Below are 20,488 nucleotides of genomic sequence, written 5' to 3'. Positions count from 1 at the left end.
AATATTATTGATGATGATGAAGAAGAAGATGAAGGATCTTGGAAATTAAAGTAACCTTTGAAAATAAATGAGGAAAATAGTAAAAATGGTAGTTAGGCATTTGGCAAACGAATAAAATTGATATGAGACGTGGCAAGGGACCACATACATACACATAATAAATATAATAATAATAATACTAATAATGCTACAAGATTAGTGGTCCTGTCTATATATGATTTTGCAAACCCTTTGATGAAAATTTCAATGCTAGTTGGTGAAGATCAACACAAAAAGTCCACAAAACAACAAAGAGGTGGTGGAGCCATGAAGGTATTAATATGTCAGCATGAAAGGTAGCTCTAAATTATAAAATGTTCTTCTATTGTTGTGTTCTGTTCTAACCAAAATTCACATATCAGAAACCCGTGAGCATCACAGTGTAACTCTCACAAGTTTTCATAACAGTGAGTTCCATATAGGAATAATAGCAAGCAAAGATTTTTGTATATAAATCCAAGGCTATAATCTGCAGCTTTTGGAGTGTTCAGCAAAGTTGAAATTAAAGATATCATATATCTCTTGATGAGTAAGCTTCTATAATATGATTCTTTTAAGAATTTTATGTACCAAACTTCATCAGCTTTTAATTCTGGATGGTTTCATTTTGCAGGATATTAGGAAGAGTTAATTATCTTATGGAGATTTCATCTGAATTGGTAATAACATATTCATATCTATAGCTTAGCACATGTATGTGATCAAAATCAATTATAATTTTTTTTTTTGCATTATTGTATATTATGTATATGCAGGGTATAATGGAGGATCCTAATAGCTTTCTCTGGCACTTAAGCTCTATTGATACTTGTGCTACTACCTTAGCTGTTTTTGGAGATAGCTTGCAAAAGAATAATCCATTATTCTGTAACTCAAACTTGATGAACTCCAAGATTTCCATGATGGAAACTACTACTTCACCTACTGCTACTATAATTGAAAGACCAGCAAAACAGCTTAGAAGTAACAACACTAGTAATTGGAGTAGTCACATTAACAAGACACCAGAGTCACACTTTGTTGGTTCTTGCTCAAATAATATTCTCTCCTTTGTTGACAACACAAATCATCATCATCATCAATTGGGGTTAGTAATGAAGCCTAAGGTTGAGATTATGAATAGTAGTAGTCCTAACAACATAGATACTCAAGGAACAACCTTGTTGGGGAATAATAATAATAATCATCATAATCATGAAAACTATCTATTCAAAGAATCATCATGCCATGAGGCTAAGAACTTTGGGCAACGTCCTAAGCTTTCTTCTCATCAACCTCATGATCACATCATTGCTGAGAGGAAGCGCAGAGAGAAGCTCAGCCAGCGCTTCATTGCTTTATCTGCCCTTGTTCCTGGCCTCAAAAAGGTACCATTAACTATGCCCTTGTTCATGAAGATCAGAGTTTACTGTTTTAATTTTGCCTTTCACAAATCACAACTCTCTATCTTGTTTCTTCTTTCTTCTCAACCCTTTTAAGGAAATATAACAAAAGATTCTGACATCATTCTTTGGTATTTCCTAATCTTAATGATTGGAAAATATGACTTGAAGCTCATGGTCATGTACATCTAATTTTTCCTACTTGTGTCTTAAAATGTTTAGCACAATATCATGTTTAGTCCATGTCATAAAGATTCGACAAAATTTTAACGTCAAGGGATTAACACAACTCTCCTCTTTTTCCAGAGACTTAGTCCATGTCATAAATATATGATAGTCGTTTAATTTATGTAGTCGACCCATCTTATGAAATAAGACTTTGTTGTTGTTTTCGTCTTCGTCGTCTAAAAATGTTTATTGATTCTTCTCAATTCATGCAGACTAACGTGCTTTAGGGTGTATGATATCTTTTGAATCTCAAACCATATTCTAATTTGTGTCGCTTGTGTGAGTCATTTCACATGCTATATATTTCAAAGGAACTCATATTTTGAAGTTAAGACTAATAATGACAAGAATGACACAGATGGATAAAGCTTCTGTTCTGGGAGATGCTATAAAGTACTTGAAACAAATGCAAGAGAAAGTGAGTGCTCTTGAGGAGGAACAGAAAAAGAAGAAGACCGTGGAATCAGTGGTAATGGTGAAGAAATCTCAGTTATGTAATGATGATGAAGACTCTTGCTCTTCAGAGACTGAGCCGCTACCCGAAATTGAAGCAAGATTTTGCGAAAGAAATGTGCTAGTAAGAGTTCACTGCGAGAAGAAAAAGGGTGTTATAGAAAATACAATCATTGAAATTGAGAAACTCCATCTCAAAGTCATCAATAGCAGCGTCTTAACATTTGGGACTTTTGCCCTTGATATAACCATCATTGCTCAGGTAGCGAAATAAAAAAAATAGTCAGAATTTATTTTATTTAATATTTTTTAACTGATTATTTTTTATTTTTTTATTATCAAATATTTTTAGTTCTGGTATACATACCTACATTCATATAATTTAATTTCTACATTCATTATATATTGCCCCAATTCCAACCAGAGTAAAATGAAAATTATTATTATTATTCAGTTAAGCTAAGTTGCACGTATGATTTGAATATAGCTCATATTGCTATGTAATAGAATATCATAATTAGGGACAGAAAAATATCAAAGAGAATTAGAAAAAAATTAATGTAATTTATTAGAATATTATTTTATAAAGAGCGTATTCTTGATCTATATATTAGTAAAAATTTTGTAATTACAGATGAAAAAAATAAGAATATGATACTTTTTTTAATTATTCTTCTTTTCTTTTCTAAACCTGTTGTACCAACTTTAACACTACGCATTATTACTAGTTCTTTTTGGTCTGATAACAATACAGATGTCTATGTAGAACTAACTAGCAGTTGCATAGGAACTAAGTCCATCGTAATAATAAGGGAATTTGTTTGTTGAATTTGCAGATGGACATGGAATTTTCCATGACAGTGAAGGAACTTGTTAAGAATCTACGTTTAGCGTTTTCAACTTTCATGTGAAGAAGCTAAGTAGTTCGTTTCACATTATCATTCAGTTCATCATATAGGCTCTTTTTATATACATAGAAGTCGATCATGTTCTTCATAAGTTATAGTTGTGTTTTTTACAAGGCCTGTGATGTCTCCCATCATAATCATCAAAAGCCACACATAAATGTATGTTTGCTCTCAAGTTCATTCATTTTGCAGGAGGGTTTTTCAGTAGCTAGCCATAGCTACTTTTCTTTTTTGCATGGTCAACACTTTGACCATGTTATTATCATCATCATCATCACCCACCTGTTCCAATTTAATAGTGAACGTTGAGCTTGTTAATTAAGTGTTAGTTAGCCTTTTTTTTTTCCTTTCCTCAAAGGAGGTTGCAAGGTTTCAATTCAACTTTACCTATGTTTTTGACAAGCAGGCCTTTGTTGAGTAACTTGTTATCATGTTCCCTTGAGTGAATATGAGTTTGCTTCTATTGTAAGACTTTGCTTTACAATTCACGATACTATATAATGGAATATTTGCACTTTTTAATATATTGTTAAATAATTTAATGGGTTTAATTTTCATACACCGACTCAGAGTATAAAACGCTTTATACAATACAATTACAATTATTTTTTTTGGATAGTAATGTTAAGGAGACAAAAGAAACAATCAGAATTTACTTTATTTAACATTTATTAATTGTCGCAACAATTAATGAATGTTAATTGTTAAATAAGGCAAGTTATAACTGTTTTGGTTAATTTTCTTTGGTTACCAAATATTTTTATTTTTTGGATGCCTATTCACGCGATCAATGTAAAATTTAGTTATTTTTTCTAATACGATGTTATGTGATTAGTTGTAGTATAAAACGATTTTACACTGAAAATTAAATGTATCAAAATTAAATTCTAATTTAATATGTTTGGCTAAATTATTATATAATATTTTTATTTATTATCTTTGTACTAATATAACTTGTAAGTAGCCACTTAATCCTTGTCAATAATCTACTACTGAAATGAATGGATTTTGTGGCTATCCGTTTAAACTACTAATTATTTTTTGGATTGGCTAAGTTCCTTCGTAAGGAACTATACCGTGCAAAGTAAGAGAATGAAGGAATATGACATATAAGCTCATAATAATTAGAAGGATAGTACCAACGAAACTAATTAATAATCATTAGGGGAGATTAGCACAAAGTTGTTAGCTTGGAAGCTATAATAATGTACATTAAAATGTATCAAAGGAAGAGGAATTGGCACTTAATGTCACGTAACAATGACATAACGGGGACAATAGAATATAAAAAGAACAAGATGGATACACAAAATGCAGAAAAGCTTACAGAGCCGGTTTAAATATTGCTGAGGTTTTTGTCTTTATTAGATGTCGTATCTAATATCTTATGTTTTTGCAATCTCAACTAAATATCGTTGTCGGGATTTTTTTTTTTTTGTATATATAAATCTCCCTGAAAAGATCATGATCTTATTACGACATTACTTCTTGTATTATGTACAATTTATTTATTTCTATATGTTACTTCATTATTGAGTTTATTTAATTTTCTTATTTTCGATTTTATGGTCTTTTTAGAATTAAAAAAAATGATTTCTTGCTTTTTCATTGTTTTCTTTTTTATAAAATTTTAAAAACAAAAAATATTGAAGATAAAAATACAAACTAAATAAATTCTAAGTCTTGGTCACTTTGTTTTTTCCTTTTAACATCAAACTTCCAAGGATTAAATATTAACATACAACAAACAATTTTTTAAGACCAAACAACAGACTTGATTAAAATATAAAGTTCAAACAATACAACAATAGAACTTGATAAAGTGGATGACAGAGTGACCCCCAAAAAAAGATGGTCATATCATTTCTTTAAAACAAAATGTAAGATTGGGTTCAATAACAAAAAAAAGTTTTACTATTAAATTTTGAATTTTTTTTTCAAACATGATTAAAGAGATGAAACATTTGTCATTTTTTGGCAAAATGGTTTTAAAAGAATATAAAACATATCTAAAGATCAAATTTTGCTTTCAATCAAATACAAAAATTATGTCATGTGCTTATGTTATTTTTCTCACATTAATAAATTTGTTTTACTATAGTTTTGCGAGTGCAAAATTCTTCTAGGATATTAACCACAAAAAATAGTTGAAAGATTGGTGTTGCCATTCTCATTTATTTTTATATAATAATCCATTTAAATGTCAACAAAGGTGTTGTGGTGTAGTTGGTTATCACGTTAGTCTAACACACTGAAAGTCTCCGGTTCGAGTCCGGGCGACGCCACTTATTTTATCTCTTCCCAATTTTTTATTTCTTAAACATATGGGAAAAAAAAAAGCAATAAAACGTCGTCGTTTGCTGCTAATCACGGCAAGCCGCGTAATTCGAAGACCAACTGTATTACCTGTCCTGAATCAACGCCGATTCTTCCAAAAAGTTAAAATCAGTTTTTCCTTTTTTTTAATAATAAATAAATGTTATTATTAACGTACCTCCACGAATTCCATCCAATCACATTCTTCTAAAATCAGTTACTACCATCTAATTGGTCCACGTCATCATTCCTAGAATCATCTACCATTTTCCATTCCCAAAATAACCCTCCATCTTCATCCAACTCACGTCTCTATCTAATCTATTTGTAATCAAACCCCCAAAACAAAAAATAATTTATAATCAATTTCATCAGGCATTCAACAATCAATTCTAACTAGGGTTCCCAATTTCGTCATACGCCATTGGAAATGGCTTCGCTTTTTCTTCGCCTTCGGATCCTTCCTCTCGCAATTCTTCTCCTCCATTCTCAATTCGCTTCCGCTTTGTTTTCCGCTCCTGAATCCACCACTCCATACCCTAAGGCGATTTCTGTAAGATAATTTTTTTTTCTTCGTATATACCTTAGGTTGTCATTATTTCCAGATTCTGGATATTGCTATTTTTTTAAAGTAAAATATTGTTTTTGATTATGTAGGATTTGAAGGAAACGATTGTGAAAGGGTTAGGATTTACAGCTGAAGATTTCAAGATAACTGGGTTTGATCCAAGGGAAGCTCAGGTTGGGCATTCGGTGGCTTACGAATTCGATGTTGAGATTGGTCAGAAGGTGATACCTTTCAAGCTCCTTGAAGATGTAAACCGATGGGACTACGTGGATCTTCCAATTTTCCGGGTCGATGAACCGGGTCATCAAAACGGATTGGTTCAGAAGAGGGATTCGGGTCATGGGTTGCCGGTTTTGGCTCCATTCCAGCTCGCTGGTCCCATGGAGCTGTGGATTCAGGATGCTAAGGACATGAGGATCTCTCTCCCTGTAAGCAAGTTTCCTTATTTCAATCATCATCATTTTTGGTATTTAAGGTTTCTAATAATATCGTATGTGAAAATGGTTGCGGTTACAGTGGCTAGTTCAAAGCTAACTAGTTTTAAAACTCAAAATTTAGAAGTACTAATGTTTTCATTAAGCTATCTTATCATTGTGATCAATTTCCATCACATTGTTAGAGTTTTAAGAGTTGTAGTGTTGGTAATTTGGTATCCTTTATTTTGGTGAAATGGTGAATGGTCTATGGCTCTATAAAAATTAATATAGGTGATGAACTTATAATTAGATGCTGTGGCATTATCTCATAGCTAACCCATGCAGTATGTCTTGTCTTTTGAGGTTGAATTTGGACAATGTGAAATTGGTTTGTGTTCCATGCTAACAAGATATTGATTTTGTTTTGTTTTGCAGCATGATGTAGATGCTGGGGTGTTAAAAAAAGTGATATTGGCTGAAGGTGCTGTGGTTACTGTCAAGGGTGCAAGGTCAGTTAGTCTAAGGCAGCCTCTTGATCTTCCCCTCCCCTTAAACCAATCGCAGAACGGATTTGCTGCTGGCCTTCTCACCTTGGCTGAGCATCTTCGACATGCCTCTCGTACCCAGGACACACCCCTCCTCTCTCTCCGCATTGTTGGTCCTACATCACTTGCGGCCCCGTCCTCAACGTCAGACTCTCCCAACAACAGGTTGAAGCTCAAACGTCTTGCACCTGGTCTTGTGGAGTTATCATCCCCATCAAACAACAAAGCAATTGATGCCCTGCCTACTATTGATCTCCATGGTGAAGCCCAGACACTACTTACTCCAACTCAGTTTAGGACACTATGGCCTCTCACTTCCCTGAATGGATCAAACGCCAACTTGTTGGGCTTTGAGAAACTGTTGGCCTCTGTGCTGGGTCCTAAGGCTAACAAGAAGGGCTCCTTCAAATTGTTGAAGGCTGATGTTTCAGCTCAGACATTTGTAAAGATAGGCTTTCAGGCTGAGAAGAAGCTAAAGGAAGGAGATGGGTTTAGTTTACAGGGTTACCCTGAGTGGAGGACTAAGCCTGAGACTGTGAAAATGCACTTCGAGGTGTTGGCTAAGGTTGATGGCGACAAAGTCATACCAGAGAGAATTTTGCCGGTAACTCCTGTTATCGTGGAGGATACTGTGGCGCCAAATCTACTCACGGGCAATGTAACCATGTCAAAGATGCCAATAGTTCAGCCTGCTCCGGATCCCTTCGCCTTGTAATTTGTGGGTGGAAGGATAAAAGGAGTGTGATTTTGTGTACATTACCCAGGGGGATTGTAGAAGAGAGAAGAGATCCTTGTATCACTTTTGATAATATACATAATAGTTAAGGAAGTTGTAAAAATGATGAGGAATGAAAATAAATTGTTTTATTCTTTTATCTGCCTTCCGTGATTGCTTCTTAGAATAGCACTTCCCCCATGGTATTTACATTATTACTTAATAGAACAAACATTGCAACTGATCCACTCTTTTCATGCAAAATCCTTCATCATTTTCCCTTCATTTTATGTGTTATGTCAATACATCATGTTTTGTCCATCTCCGGCACTACTTTTTGCCCTATCACTCACAACTTTGTTCTTCCAATTTATTGTTGATCAATTGTTTTGCCACCTAATTTTGTTGAAAATTATTACCTCTTTTAACTCTATTTTGAGCAAGCAGCATTCATTGGAAATCATAGAAGCTCAAGTTTGGATAACCGGAAATGTTTTCCTATAAGCTTCCATTTCTATGAGTAAAATGTTGACAAACTTTAATTTTGTGTGGTATCAAATTCTCTTAAAATTTTCACCGGCCATTATTCCCGCCTTGTACATGCAGCAACCCATTGGCTAGTGGCAGACCCTTAAATGGAGCTCCGATCCGCGACGGATTAGTCCTTGGCCTGTCGGGTTGGAGGATACCGTGGGCAACCAAAAAAAAAATGTAGCCATGTAGGTGCTAATCAACTTTCAATGCAATTGCAAACAATCAAAGTGTAGAACACCCCCCCCCCCCTTTTTTTTTTGGACTTGTGAACACCCCCTTAATCTCTCTAAGCTAACACCATCTACTGAGTATGGGCTTGCATTATTGAATATGGTTCTACTGAGCTGTGTTTTGTTACTTCTTTGGACTGCTTCAAAAATTGGGCTTTATGTCTCCGTGTGTGTCTCCATATTGGTTGGCAAAACAAACCGACAGTGTGAATCTGTCTAAGGAGGAAAATATTTTAAAATTAAAATATTGAAAATGTGTTAATACCTTCTAAATTACTATTTAATTTTAGTCTTGGTGAATGTTAATGCGATTTAGTAGAAACAATAATGAGAGTGCAGTGATATCTGAAAATAACTTTGTTATTAAAGAAAAAAAAAATTCTATATTTTAAAATTTAAATTTAACTCTAAATTTAAATTATTGATATAGAATATAATAAATAAATAATAAAATTTATTGAATTAATAAAGAATGTAATATTTTTTAATTAATAAAGAGTGTTTAAGGATGATTTGATTTATCTTATTTTTATACATTCAAACTCTTTTTTTCACTCTTAAATTTTGTTAAATGTCATATATTAATTTGAATGTTCAAATAATATTATTTTAACACAAGAATAAATAAGTATATGAAAGACCGGCAATGGGTTTAGTTGGGTCAATGGGACCACAACCTTGGCAATATTTGACTATGGTGTGAATATATTAATGTCCGGCTATGATGCAACGAATGACTTATGATAAAGAAAATTCCAAGTGAGTCGTCACATATCATAATCGAATCATCATTGATGATCGCGGTGAAACACCCAATTGGATCACCATCAAACTAATAACACCAACCCACTAACAAGCATCAACTCAAATACAAAATCTTTAAGATGGGAACTGATACGAATTTTTTGGATAAACCCCATATATATATATATGTCAATTGATCTAATTCTAAAAGTAATAATTAAGAGAATGAAAGAAGATTTTTTAAATAAGATTAAATTATTTATTTTGAAGATACATTAAAAATTAGTTAAGATAATAGTTAATGATTATAGAAAATCAAACATTTATTATTTATAAGTTATATTAAATATTTTTGTTAGTTAAATTAAATTAAATATGCATAATTTTATTAGTATTTATTTTAAGATTTATTTTATTTTATTTTGTTTGTTTTAGGTTATTTATAATTTAGTCTTTTTTTATTTTAGTGAATTTATGATTTACAGTTTTAAATTTAAGAAGTATAAAAATCTCTAAATTTTGTAGCTACTTTTTTTTATAAATAAAATTTTTTTTGAGTATTTTTAAAAAATTTGAGTGTGAAGTGAAGATGTAAAGTGATCATATTGAGGTAGAAGAATTTCTCTTTTAGATTTTCATCTTATTCTGACTTCTATTCCGTATAAAAACTCATATGTAATTATTAATAGTTAAAAATTATTAAATAATTTAATAAATTTAATTAAATTATTATTTAACAATTACTAACTATTAACTTTATATATGAAAATAACTAGTGTCACCAATCTTTAATCTCACTTGTATTTGCCAAAATGTGTAATATTGAAATGTTATGTTTTAACATAAATATCACAAAGCCCACTATATGTGAATATATAATTCTTAATAAATTATTAATATGAAAATCATTGAATTTAAAATAGAGAAAATCTAGGGGACCAACACCTTTTGTATTTTGTGGCCAGTATTTAACTATTAAAAGAAAATTGAGTGATCTCCTATTATTGGATATAATCTCACACAATTAAAAATACTATTAATGACCAATTGATGGTTATAAAACACAAAAGTTACTACTTCCTAACACTCCTCTTTAAAATATATTAAACTAGAAATCTTTAATAAAGTATTGGGTAACCAGAAATACCTTACACTATGCTACCACACTTCCCTCTCTTTCTTATCATAGTCTGCCGACACATTTTTTTTAAGAATTATATATCGTCTACTTTCAATATTAGTATTAAATAAGGATAAGAATGGAAAGGAAAAAGAGAGAGGTAATGGCTTACGTTTAAAAGTTAATAATTTTAAAATTTTAATCAAATTTAAAAATAATATAGTTTTGTTTTCAATTTTCAAAAATAAAAAAGTATTACGTATACATTAAAAAAAAAAAAGTTATAATTTTGTATATATATTAGATGATTGTTCAAAAGAGGTTATAATTTCTTAAATTAAACTGCCAGAAGAATTCAAAGATGGCATGCATGTGTCTAGACAATACTTGTTGGAAATTTGGTGTATTTCTGTCCAAAAATGACGTGTAAATTATAAAGAAAAAGATTCCATCAACGCAAATTCTACATAATGGTTTTTCTGGTCTCTTTAAGTCTTTTAGATATGAAAAATTATTGTATATTGTAAGATGATAAGGTTTTTTACTTTGCCATTGTAATTTTATATTGCTCCTTCCATTAATTCATAGTGTTTAATAAAAACACACTATACTTAAATTATTCATCTAAATTTTAATATTAGAATAAATATTTACACACTTAATAAAATAAACATCTAATATATCTATTATTCACATTATTTAGTATTTTCATTGTCTACCTCTACTTTTTCTTAATTTAATCATTGATCTAAAGCTAGAGAGAACAGATAGATGCATTATCTATCTAACCTAATTCTCCTTTAATGCATGTATGGGCGTCAAACAGATCATTATTATGATCTTACTTGTTATGCTGCCCAAGCTCACTTCAAAATAAAGATATGACTACACGAAGAAAAAACTGCGTTCTATATTAAGTCATCACCGAATAGTGTAAGTTAGATAAACATGTCTTTCAACATTTTGACATTTCTGCTTCCATAATAATTACATGGTTGTAAATTAAATTGATCATTTTGTCATGTAGATGATAATATTCTAATTGATAGTTATTTCTTGTTGACAATTTAAAATGGTTAATATTTTGATGAGTAAATAAAAGACATATAATTCTTTAATTTTTTTTTATAATACTTCATGTAATAAATTTTTAGTTTCTATTTTTATTTTTTTACATATAAATTTTATTTTATTACGCATCACAATTAAAATAAAAATTAAACTCTAAATAATTTGTAACTTATTAATTGCGCTTATTATTAAAGTATTAAATTGGTCTCTTAAGTTTGGGCGTAATCCTATTTTGATCCTTAAAATTTAAAGTGTTCTATTAGAATCCAAAAAAGTTTCATTTAGTTTTAATGTAGTCCCACCGTGAGGTCAAAGTTAAGTAATTAACGAAATGTCCTATATGACAGTAGTACAAGAACAAGGTCGATAATTTGGAGAATAAGTACAAGCTCTAGAAGCACAAAATCAACCATAGATGTATCAATATATTTATTTATTATTTTTCTTACAATTTAAATGAAATATCCTCTATAGAACTAAGGAGAATGATAAATAAATGTATTGATGCATCCACGGTTAATTTTGTGTCTTTAGAGCTTGTACTTATTCTCTAAATTATCGACCTTGTTCTTGTACTGCTGTCATGTAAGACATTCTGTTAATTATTTAATTTTGACCTCATGATAAGACTACATTAAAACTAAATAAAATTTTTTTAGATTTAAATAGGACACTTTAAATTTTAAAAGCCAAAACAAAAGTATGCCGAGACTAATTTAATCTTTTACCCTTATTTTTTCTATATGGTAGTGTGCAACATAAAAAGATGAGTTAAGAGATATTTTTTTTAATGGTATAGGAGAAAAAAATCGGTGTCTCCAGTTTTTTATTTAGTTACATAGTAATCTCTAAAAATGCCTATCAATTTATGTTTAATTTTTTTTAGAAAGAATCACAAATTGGACAGTCTGATTTATGTTTTTTAATTTTTTTTAAATTTAATATTAAAATTGGATTCTTTAATTTTTGTTTTAAAAAAATACAAATTAAACCCTCTAATTTAAAATTTATTTATTTTTAAATAAATCAGACCGTCTAGTTTAATAATATTAATTTTAAAAAAATAATTCTATATCAAACAAAAATACCCAAACTTTTAACAACATATTATATATATTTAATCAATATAAAAAAAAAAAAACCCTCATGCATAGATGGCAAATGATGAAGAAATGGGAACAAAGGGTGACAGCACAACCCATGAAATCAAGAGAGTGGTGTGTGAAGTGTGAAGTGTGAAGTCAACTACGGCGGCCACAGAATCAGAAACCACACGCATTCTCACCAAACGCCAAACCCGTGTTTCATGATTCTTCCAAGTACTACATTTGGAGAGAAATTCTTATGAACAATGTTACTGCTTACTAGAAACAAACTAGTAGTAACAATTTAACTAGTGAGTTCCCCTCATTTGGTATGGGCAAATTCACTGCCCCCAATCATTGAGTCTAATGTCTGCCTTTATTTTACATACTAGTGACCAAAAGTTGCGGCAACAATCCCTTTTAGGTATTTGGGGTCACACAAAAGTTGATTAATTAGTAGTGCCTTTCTAGAAATGAGCCTAGTTATACTTCTCAATTTTTCAAGCATTCAAGATCTTTTTTAGCACTGAAAAGTGAAAACTTTACAAATATCAAGTATACTATTCCTATTCTTATCATAATAACTTTGACACTTTGACTGCTTGTAATAGTCTCACACAGTCACACTACTTAATGAACACGAAGTCATGAGCCAAAAATTAAGATGCTTTTATTCAAAGAATTTTCGCTACTAAATGCTTTAAAGATATTAGTTAAAAGGTGAATTCTATGGAGCCTATAGTATGGTACTTAACTTTTGCCTATTTTACTTATTATAGTAAGTTTTAAATATTTAATAATTATTTATTTTTATATTTTTAAAATTAAATATTAATTTTTAATCCTTTTAAGAAGTTAGGCAAACATTTGTAGGCACCATAGCAATTACCTAATTAAAAATGCTATAAATAAAATATTTTGATAAAAAAATTTAAATTAAATATTAATTTTTTAAACTATAAATTAAGTTTATTAGAAAAGTCCTTATTCAAAAGTTATTTTCAACTTTATTATGATCTAACTAAACTAAATGTTTCAAATATTCAATTCAAAAACTCACTAGCTAAATTATTTTTTGTTTAAAGTTAAAAATGAGATTTGAACTTAGGATCACTAAATAAGTATGAAAACTGAAAAGACTATGTCATAGTTGGCCACTAACTAAATTACTTAGACTTTGTTTGTTTGAGAAAAAAAAAAAAATTAATAAGATGGATCTTCAGTTAATTAGAAAATCTTAAAAAAAATTGTATCTGCTTCTGCCTTTGTAGAAATGTTAATTTTTCACCCTCCTATGTAAACCTTAAAGAAATCAAACTAATCTGTCAAAAAATAAAAAATAAAACTAAGATTCTTAGTCATAAGAAGGGTAAACAATAAACATACATCTTCCTCAATATTCACAAAACCATATCGTTATATACACTCCAGATGTATTTTGGTTAGGTAGACACACTCAGAAGTTATAAATCACACCAAATCATATAAAAACTATTAAAAGTTGTGTTATTTGCACTCATTTTACGTAAACTAGTTTATGCCAACATAATCAACCAAATATCTTACGCCAAATGAATACAACAACCTTTTCTTCCGAATTTTCTTTGCTTTTCAAGTAGTTTGATTTTAATACACTAAAAATTTATACCATTGTTCAATCAGATTTTTATATTTAAATGATTTTTAAGTAATAATTAAAAATTTAATTATTTTTATTAATATGATAATACACAATTCATTTTATAAAATCTTTTATATTTATAGTGTATAAACTAAAAAGATAATAACTCAAAATTACTTTATTTAATTTAACATCTAAAATTATTAAATTATTCTGTAATAATTAAAAAATAAACAATGTTACATGACTAACAAATTTTATTTTTTAGCAGCATTTGTCTAACAATAATTTACATTTATATTTATCGAAATTTTACACACAAAAACATATGATTTGTATCTATATTTACCGAAATTTACACACATAAATAATATCGTTTGCATTCATATTTTTCAGAATTTACACACATGAATTAGTAAAATTTATTTGTTAAAAATAATTTAGTATTTATACTGATCAAATAATTATAAAAATTAATGGTCTCTAAATTTTTTTCTTAAAAAAATATAAAATAAAATAAAATAATGTTGGATTGTCTAGGCCATCCCAAATATTTTTTTGAAATTAAATTATATTCATATTGCCGAATTAAAGAAAGAAAAAGAATGAAGGAAAGATCATGGAAATCTTCACACATGACAATTAAACAATCTTCAAGTTCTAACATCCAAATCTGCACCATAACAATGAAGCACCGGCCACATAATCAAATTAATGATTTGTCTGATCTTCTTTCCGAGCATGTGAATCATTTTTTCTGCAAAATGTGAAACCAAACACTCAAACAAAGTTTCCAACTCATAACTCACAAACAAGCCACCTTCCACATGCCACTTTCTTCAAACCATATCCCACCCACTTTCCTCGCTTAGCCTCCGCCACCGGCAGCCATGTTCACCGGAATAATTCTCCGCCACGGTTCGCCGCAGCCTGTTTTTCTTCTTCTTTTTCTTCTGAATGCTCTGTTTTTCCTCTGTTTTGTTACCTCCTCTCATGAAACTGAGCTTCAAATTCTTATGAGTTTCAAGTCTTCTATTCAAAGTTCGAAACCAAATGTTTTCAGTTCATGGAACCAAGCGAATTCTCATTGCAACTTCACCGGGATTGTGTGCTCAGATGGTTCTGTCTCAGAAATCAACCTTGCAAGTAAAGCATTAGTTGGAACTCTTCCGTTTGACTCAATCTGTGAGCTTCAAATGCTGAAGAAAATCTCTGTAGAGTCCAATTTATTGCATGGGATCATCAGTGATGACTTGAAAAAGTGCAAGAATTTGAAATACTTGGATTTGGGTGGGAATTCATTCACTGGTTCGGTTCCTGATTTGTCAACTCTGAACAAGTTAGAGTACTTGAATTTGAATGCAAGTGGAATCTCTGGTGCATTTCCATGGAAATCATTGGAGAATTTGACAGAACTCACATTCTTGAGCGTTGGTGATAACCTTTTGGAGAAAAGCAAGTTCCCTTTGGAGGTTTTAAAGCTTTCAAATTTGTCTTGGCTTTACCTCACAAATTGCAGCATCACTGGGAATATTCCAATTGGTATTGGGAATCTCACAAAGCTTGGGAATCTTGAGCTTTCAGATAACCACTTAACTGGTGAGATTCCAAAAGATATTGTGCATCTTCAAAGGCTATGGCAACTTGAGCTTTATGATAACTTCTTGAGTGGGAAAATCCCTGTTGGATTTGGTAACCTTACAAATCTTGAATATTTTGATGCTTCTAATAACCAGCTTGAAGGTGATCTTTCTCAGATAACTTCATCATTGAAAAGCCTTTCATCATTGCAGCTTTTTCAGAACAAGTTATCAGGTACAATTCCAGAAGAGCTTGGAGAATTGAAAAGCCTCAAGGAACTTTCACTCTATGGTAACATGCTCACTGGTCCTCTTCCTCAGAAGCTTGGTTCCTATGGAGGCATGGATTACATTGATGTTTCGGATAATTCGCTTTCCGGTTCCATACCGCCTGATATGTGCAAGAACAACCATATGACAGACTTCTTACTTTTGAACAACAGCTTCACTGGAACCATACCTGAAACATATGCTAATTGTTCTTCCATGATTCGCTTTCGCGCGAGTCGCAATTCGCTTTCTGGTGTTGTTCCTTCAGGCCTATGGAGCTTGCCAAATCTCCAAATTATTGATCTTTCAATGAATCATTTAGAAGGGTCAATAACTAGTGATATTGGCAAAGCAAAATCACTTGCTCAGATTTTCTTGTCTAAAAATCAATTCTCAGGTGAGTTACCATTGGAAATCTCAGAAGCTTCTTCATTGGTATCAATTGAGTTAGATTCAAATCAAATTTCAGGACAAATACCAGATACTATTGGCAACTTGAAAAAGCTAACTACTCTTAATTTGAACATGAACAATGTTTCTGGTGTTATACCATATTCTATCAGTTCTTGTGTCTCTCTTAATGGAATAAACTTCGCTGGTAACTCTCTTTCCGGAGAAATACCGGTTGGTATTGGATCTTTGCTCACACTCAACTCATTGAACTTGTCCTCGAATAAACTTTCCGGCGAAATTCCATCAAGTTTATCTGCACAAAGGCTTAGCCTTCTTGATTTATCAAACAACCAGTTGTCTGGTCCCATACCAGATTCACTTGCTATCTCAGCTTACAAAGATGGTTTCATGGGGAATCCTCAGTTATGCAGCCAGATTTTGGAGAATTTCAAGCCATGCTCCTTTGAATCTGGGGGCTCGAGGCGAATCAGAACACTTGTGCTGTGTTTGATTGCTGCCTTAATGGTTATTGCTGTTTCTCTGTGCTATATCCTCTTCTTGAAACTGAAGCAGGACAAGTTTGAGAAGCCGGTTCTGAAGACTAATTCTTGGGATATCAAGCAGTATCACTTGCTAAACTTCAACCAGAGCGAGATCATTAATGGGATTAAGGCAGAGAACTTGATTGGCAAAGGAGGATCAGGGAATGTTTACAGGGTTGTGCTTAAAAGTGGCGAAGAATTCGCAGTCAAACACATATGGACTTCAAATCCGAGCGACCGGGGAAGTTATAGGAGCACCTCAGCAATGCTGAAAAGGTGTTCAAGGTCCTCATCAGAGTATGATGCAGAAGTGGCCACTCTCAGCTCCATAAGGCATGTCAATGTGGTGAAGCTCTATTGCAGCATCACAAGTGAAGATAGTAGCTTGCTTGTTTACGAATTCTTGCCGAATGGAAGCTTGTGGGATAGCTTGCATACAAGTAAGAAGGCTCAGATGGGGTGGGAGGTTAGGTATGAGATTGCACTGGGTGCTGCTAGAGGATTGGAGTATCTGCACCATGGTTGTGTTAGACCAGTTATACATAGAGATGTTAAGTCCAGTAACATCTTGCTTGATGAAGAATGGAAGCCAAGGATTGCTGATTTCGGTCTTGCTAAGATTGTTCATGGAGGAGCAGGAAATTTGACTCATGTCATTGCTGGAACACTTGGATACATGGCTCCTGGTAACCAACAACCTTTAAAATCTAGATATAAATATAATGCTTTCTATTATGTATACATATATTTTCATTCAAACAATTTAATATGAACATTATTGCTCAAAATAATTTGATCAGTTATAACTGCTTAGGAAAGTTAATCTTAATCATATTGATTTTTGTTATGACAGAATATGCCTACACTTGTAAGGTGACAGAGAAGAGTGATGTTTATAGCTTCGGAGTAGTGCTAATGGAACTAGTAACAGGGAAGAGGCCTATAGAGGCAGAGTTTGGGGAGAGCAAGGACATTGTGTATTGGGTATGCAGCAATATGAGGAGCAAAGAGGAAGCTCTTGAGTTGGTGGATTCCACCATAGCAAAGCATTCCAGAGAAGATGCCATGAAGGTATTGCGAATCGCAGCATTGTGCACGGCCAAGATTCCATCTTCAAGACCCTCCATGAGAATGGTTGTTCAAATGCTGGAAGAGGCAGACCCTTGTGCTCTTACCAACATAGTGATCACACATGATTAAACAACATAGTCATTATCGTATTCTGTATGGACGTATCATCCATTAGCAACTGGAATGGCATGTTGATTCCAGAAACGGTTACATTTTTCCTCCTTAATAAGCTGCACAAAATGTGAGGCCAAGAAGGGGTGATACATCTTGCAAGCTTCCTCTCAAGATTTTTCTCTAGAGGGTGGTGACTTGTTTGATTTTGGAACGAGAAATACCTCTCATTCCCCCTAAGCTATCAATATCATTGTATAAATAGCAAAATATAATTACAGTTGGAAAATATATGCTAGTGAGCAACCAAAAAAGGATTAGTTTGTAGCTTTGTAGAATATGTGTAATGAAATCCTCTTGTAGATGAATCTGTATTTTCTGTTGGGTTCAGCTTGTAGCTATTTTTGTAACATGTTTTCTATGTATATGAACCCTGTTAAGCTTCTGCATAGTTTGTTCTGAGAAAATGCGAATAGTTGCTTCATAGAATAGAAGGTTTTGCTTTTAGGACGCTTCAAACTAAAACAACCAAATACTTCCCCGTCACATGACACACCAATTATTAATCCTATGAAGTATTAATCAAATTTCAATGTTTAGCTGCTCTTTTGGTTACAGTTGTTTTAAAAAAATTTTAATAGAGAAGGTACACATCCATGTAACTACGTAACCAAGTTGACCCAAGCCCAAATAAATTTACCCGCCTCCAACGTCACTAAAATAAACGTGACTTCCACGCGCTTCATTATATAAAAACATTCCTTCTTCTTCAAAACGCACGAAACCAATCATTCTCTTCGAATCTCTCTCAAAATCACTCAAATTTCAGTCACGTTCTCTGCGAAAATCACTACTGCAAAAGAATAGCGAGAAGATTTGGTAACGAACAACCACAAACGAACGAAAACAGCAACAGAGACTACCAAAGGTATGAGAAAACTACTGTTCACTAGAAATCTTGCAATGTCGCGTTTCTCCTAGTTGCATTTTAGGTTTACTGGATTGATTTGCTTCGTTTAGAAGATCGAACTATTGTGAATACATTTTTACAGTATAACTAGGGATTGAAATGAAATTTGTTGTTATTTTCAATCAGTTCAGTGGATAGTGTAACTAGAGCTTTGAAATTGGTTGTTACTCTGTTCAGTACTTCTTTTGCATGGAGAAATACTATTCTTGTTGATTGAAAGTTGATCACCATTTATTCACCACATGTACATTGTTCGGTTCGGTGGCCTTTGTGATTTCTGTTCACCAAGTGATTGTTGTTCGGTTCGGTGGCCTCTTTTTACAATGTTCAGTGTTTAAGATTATTGTGGTAGCATACAGCAATCATTTTCTAGCTCTTTCATTATTTATCATGTTTGATTCTGTGCAAGAATGAGTTTTTCCGTGGCCTGCGACATTTTAATTGACTTGATTAAGATATACATACTTGTGCTTATCGGTGTGGATAGTTTAACTAGGACTTTGAAATTGGTTGTTACTATGTTCAGTACTTCTTTTGCATGGAGAAATACTATTCTTGTTAATTGAAAGTTGATCACCATTTATTCATCACATGTACATTGTTCGGTTCGGTGGCCTTTGAGATTTTGATTTACTTGATATTTAATGTGTTTAGGGTTTAGGGTTATTGTGATCATATTTTTACAATATAACTAGGACTTTGAGTGATATTTGTTGTTGTTTTCATTCAGTTCAGTGGATAGTATAACTAGGACTTTGTACTTGATTGTTACTCTGTTCAGTACTTCTTTTGCATAGGCAAATACTATTCTTGATGATTGAAAGTTGATAATGATTTATTCACCAAATGAATGTTGTTTGGTTCGGTTGCCTTCTTTTACTTTGTTCATGATTTAAGATTATTGTGATACTATTATCGGTGTATTGAGTGAAGTATTGACCAATTTTTTTCATTACAGCAAAATAGAAACAAAATAATGGTGACAAAGACAATAGCAATAGTGTTCAAGAATGAGTCAGGAAAAAAAGATATAGTTGAAGAAATGGGATTCAGTGCCCTGGCACATGTCCCGGAAATGAACGTCTCTCACGCCCTCTTAAGAGAATTGATTGATTGCTATGATGAGTATCATGGATGCATGAAAACTCTCCATGAAAAAAATATACATAACACCTGCCAAGATAGCAGCTGCGCTGGGCATAAACCACGGCGGTAATACACTTTCCACTTCTTGCTTATTTTCGGTTCATTGCTTTCTTTAATTTCGGTTCATTGCTATCTTTAATTTCGGTTCATGGGTATATATAAAAAATTAAACTGAACCTTTTTGACTCATTTGTTGCTATTAAAATATTGTAGGGGTTTTCCTAAAAAGGTTGATTATCGCAAACTGAATGAGGAAGACAAGGCAATATTTGACAGCCTCAAATGTGTTACGTTGGCGACTTTGACAAAGTCTATCCTAAATATGAGTGTTGAAGGAGAGGAAAACTGGCAAAAATTCTGTAGGACTTTTGTCGTCTTCGTACAGAAGTGCTTCTTGCTGCGGACGACGGTAAGCATGGCCTCCGCGATC

At 32.2% G+C, this 20,488-nt stretch overlaps 3 protein-coding genes and 1 non-coding gene across 5 annotated transcripts; all 4 read left to right on the top strand.

Moving 5' to 3' along the window:
* The first annotated feature begins 343 nt into the window (after window positions 1-343).
* LOC107624263 (uncharacterized) lies at window positions 344-3,534 on the top strand. The gene is made up of 5 exons (XM_021113432.2): window positions 344-568; window positions 653-698; window positions 795-1,406; window positions 2,008-2,364; window positions 2,939-3,534. Exons 2-5 carry the CDS (start codon window positions 678-680, stop codon window positions 3,011-3,013), a joined length of 1,065 nt encoding a protein of 354 aa, XP_020969091.1. The 5' UTR covers window positions 344-568; window positions 653-677; the 3' UTR covers window positions 3,014-3,534.
* Window positions 3,535-5,221: 1,687 nt separating this feature from the next.
* TRNAV-AAC (transfer RNA valine (anticodon AAC)) lies at window positions 5,222-5,295 on the top strand. The gene has a single exon. It is a non-coding gene; the product is annotated as a tRNA-Val (tRNA).
* A 339-nt stretch (window positions 5,296-5,634) lies between these two features.
* TIN1 (tunicamycin induced protein) lies at window positions 5,635-7,730 on the top strand. The gene is made up of 3 exons (XM_016326256.3): window positions 5,635-5,879; window positions 5,984-6,322; window positions 6,746-7,730. Exons 1-3 carry the CDS (start codon window positions 5,757-5,759, stop codon window positions 7,568-7,570), a joined length of 1,287 nt encoding a protein of 428 aa, XP_016181742.1. The 5' UTR covers window positions 5,635-5,756; the 3' UTR covers window positions 7,571-7,730.
* A 6,811-nt stretch (window positions 7,731-14,541) lies between these two features.
* LOC107623181 (receptor-like protein kinase 7) lies at window positions 14,542-18,391 on the top strand. Of its 2 annotated transcripts, XR_015905144.1 has the most exons (3): window positions 14,542-17,446; window positions 17,614-18,088; window positions 18,184-18,391. XR_015905144.1 is itself a non-coding variant. In XM_016325352.3 (2 exons), exons 1-2 carry the CDS (start codon window positions 14,866-14,868, stop codon window positions 17,958-17,960), a joined length of 2,928 nt encoding a protein of 975 aa, XP_016180838.1. In that variant the 5' UTR covers window positions 14,572-14,865; the 3' UTR covers window positions 17,961-18,391. The 2 variants fall into 2 exon arrangements, 1 of the variants encoding a protein (XP_016180838.1); XM_016325352.3 differs by having other exon boundaries at window positions 14,572-17,446; window positions 17,614-18,391.
* Window positions 18,392-20,488: the final 2,097 nt, after the last annotated feature.

This window comes from Arachis ipaensis, chromosome B10, assembly GCF_059453495.1.
Source record: "Arachis ipaensis isolate K30076 ecotype BB chromosome B10, ASM5945349v1, whole genome shotgun sequence".
Classification (NCBI taxonomy): domain Eukaryota; kingdom Viridiplantae; phylum Streptophyta; class Magnoliopsida; order Fabales; family Fabaceae; genus Arachis; species Arachis ipaensis.
The sequence above is the reverse complement of the archived record's forward strand: the minus strand, read 5'-3'. Positions and strand labels throughout refer to the sequence as shown.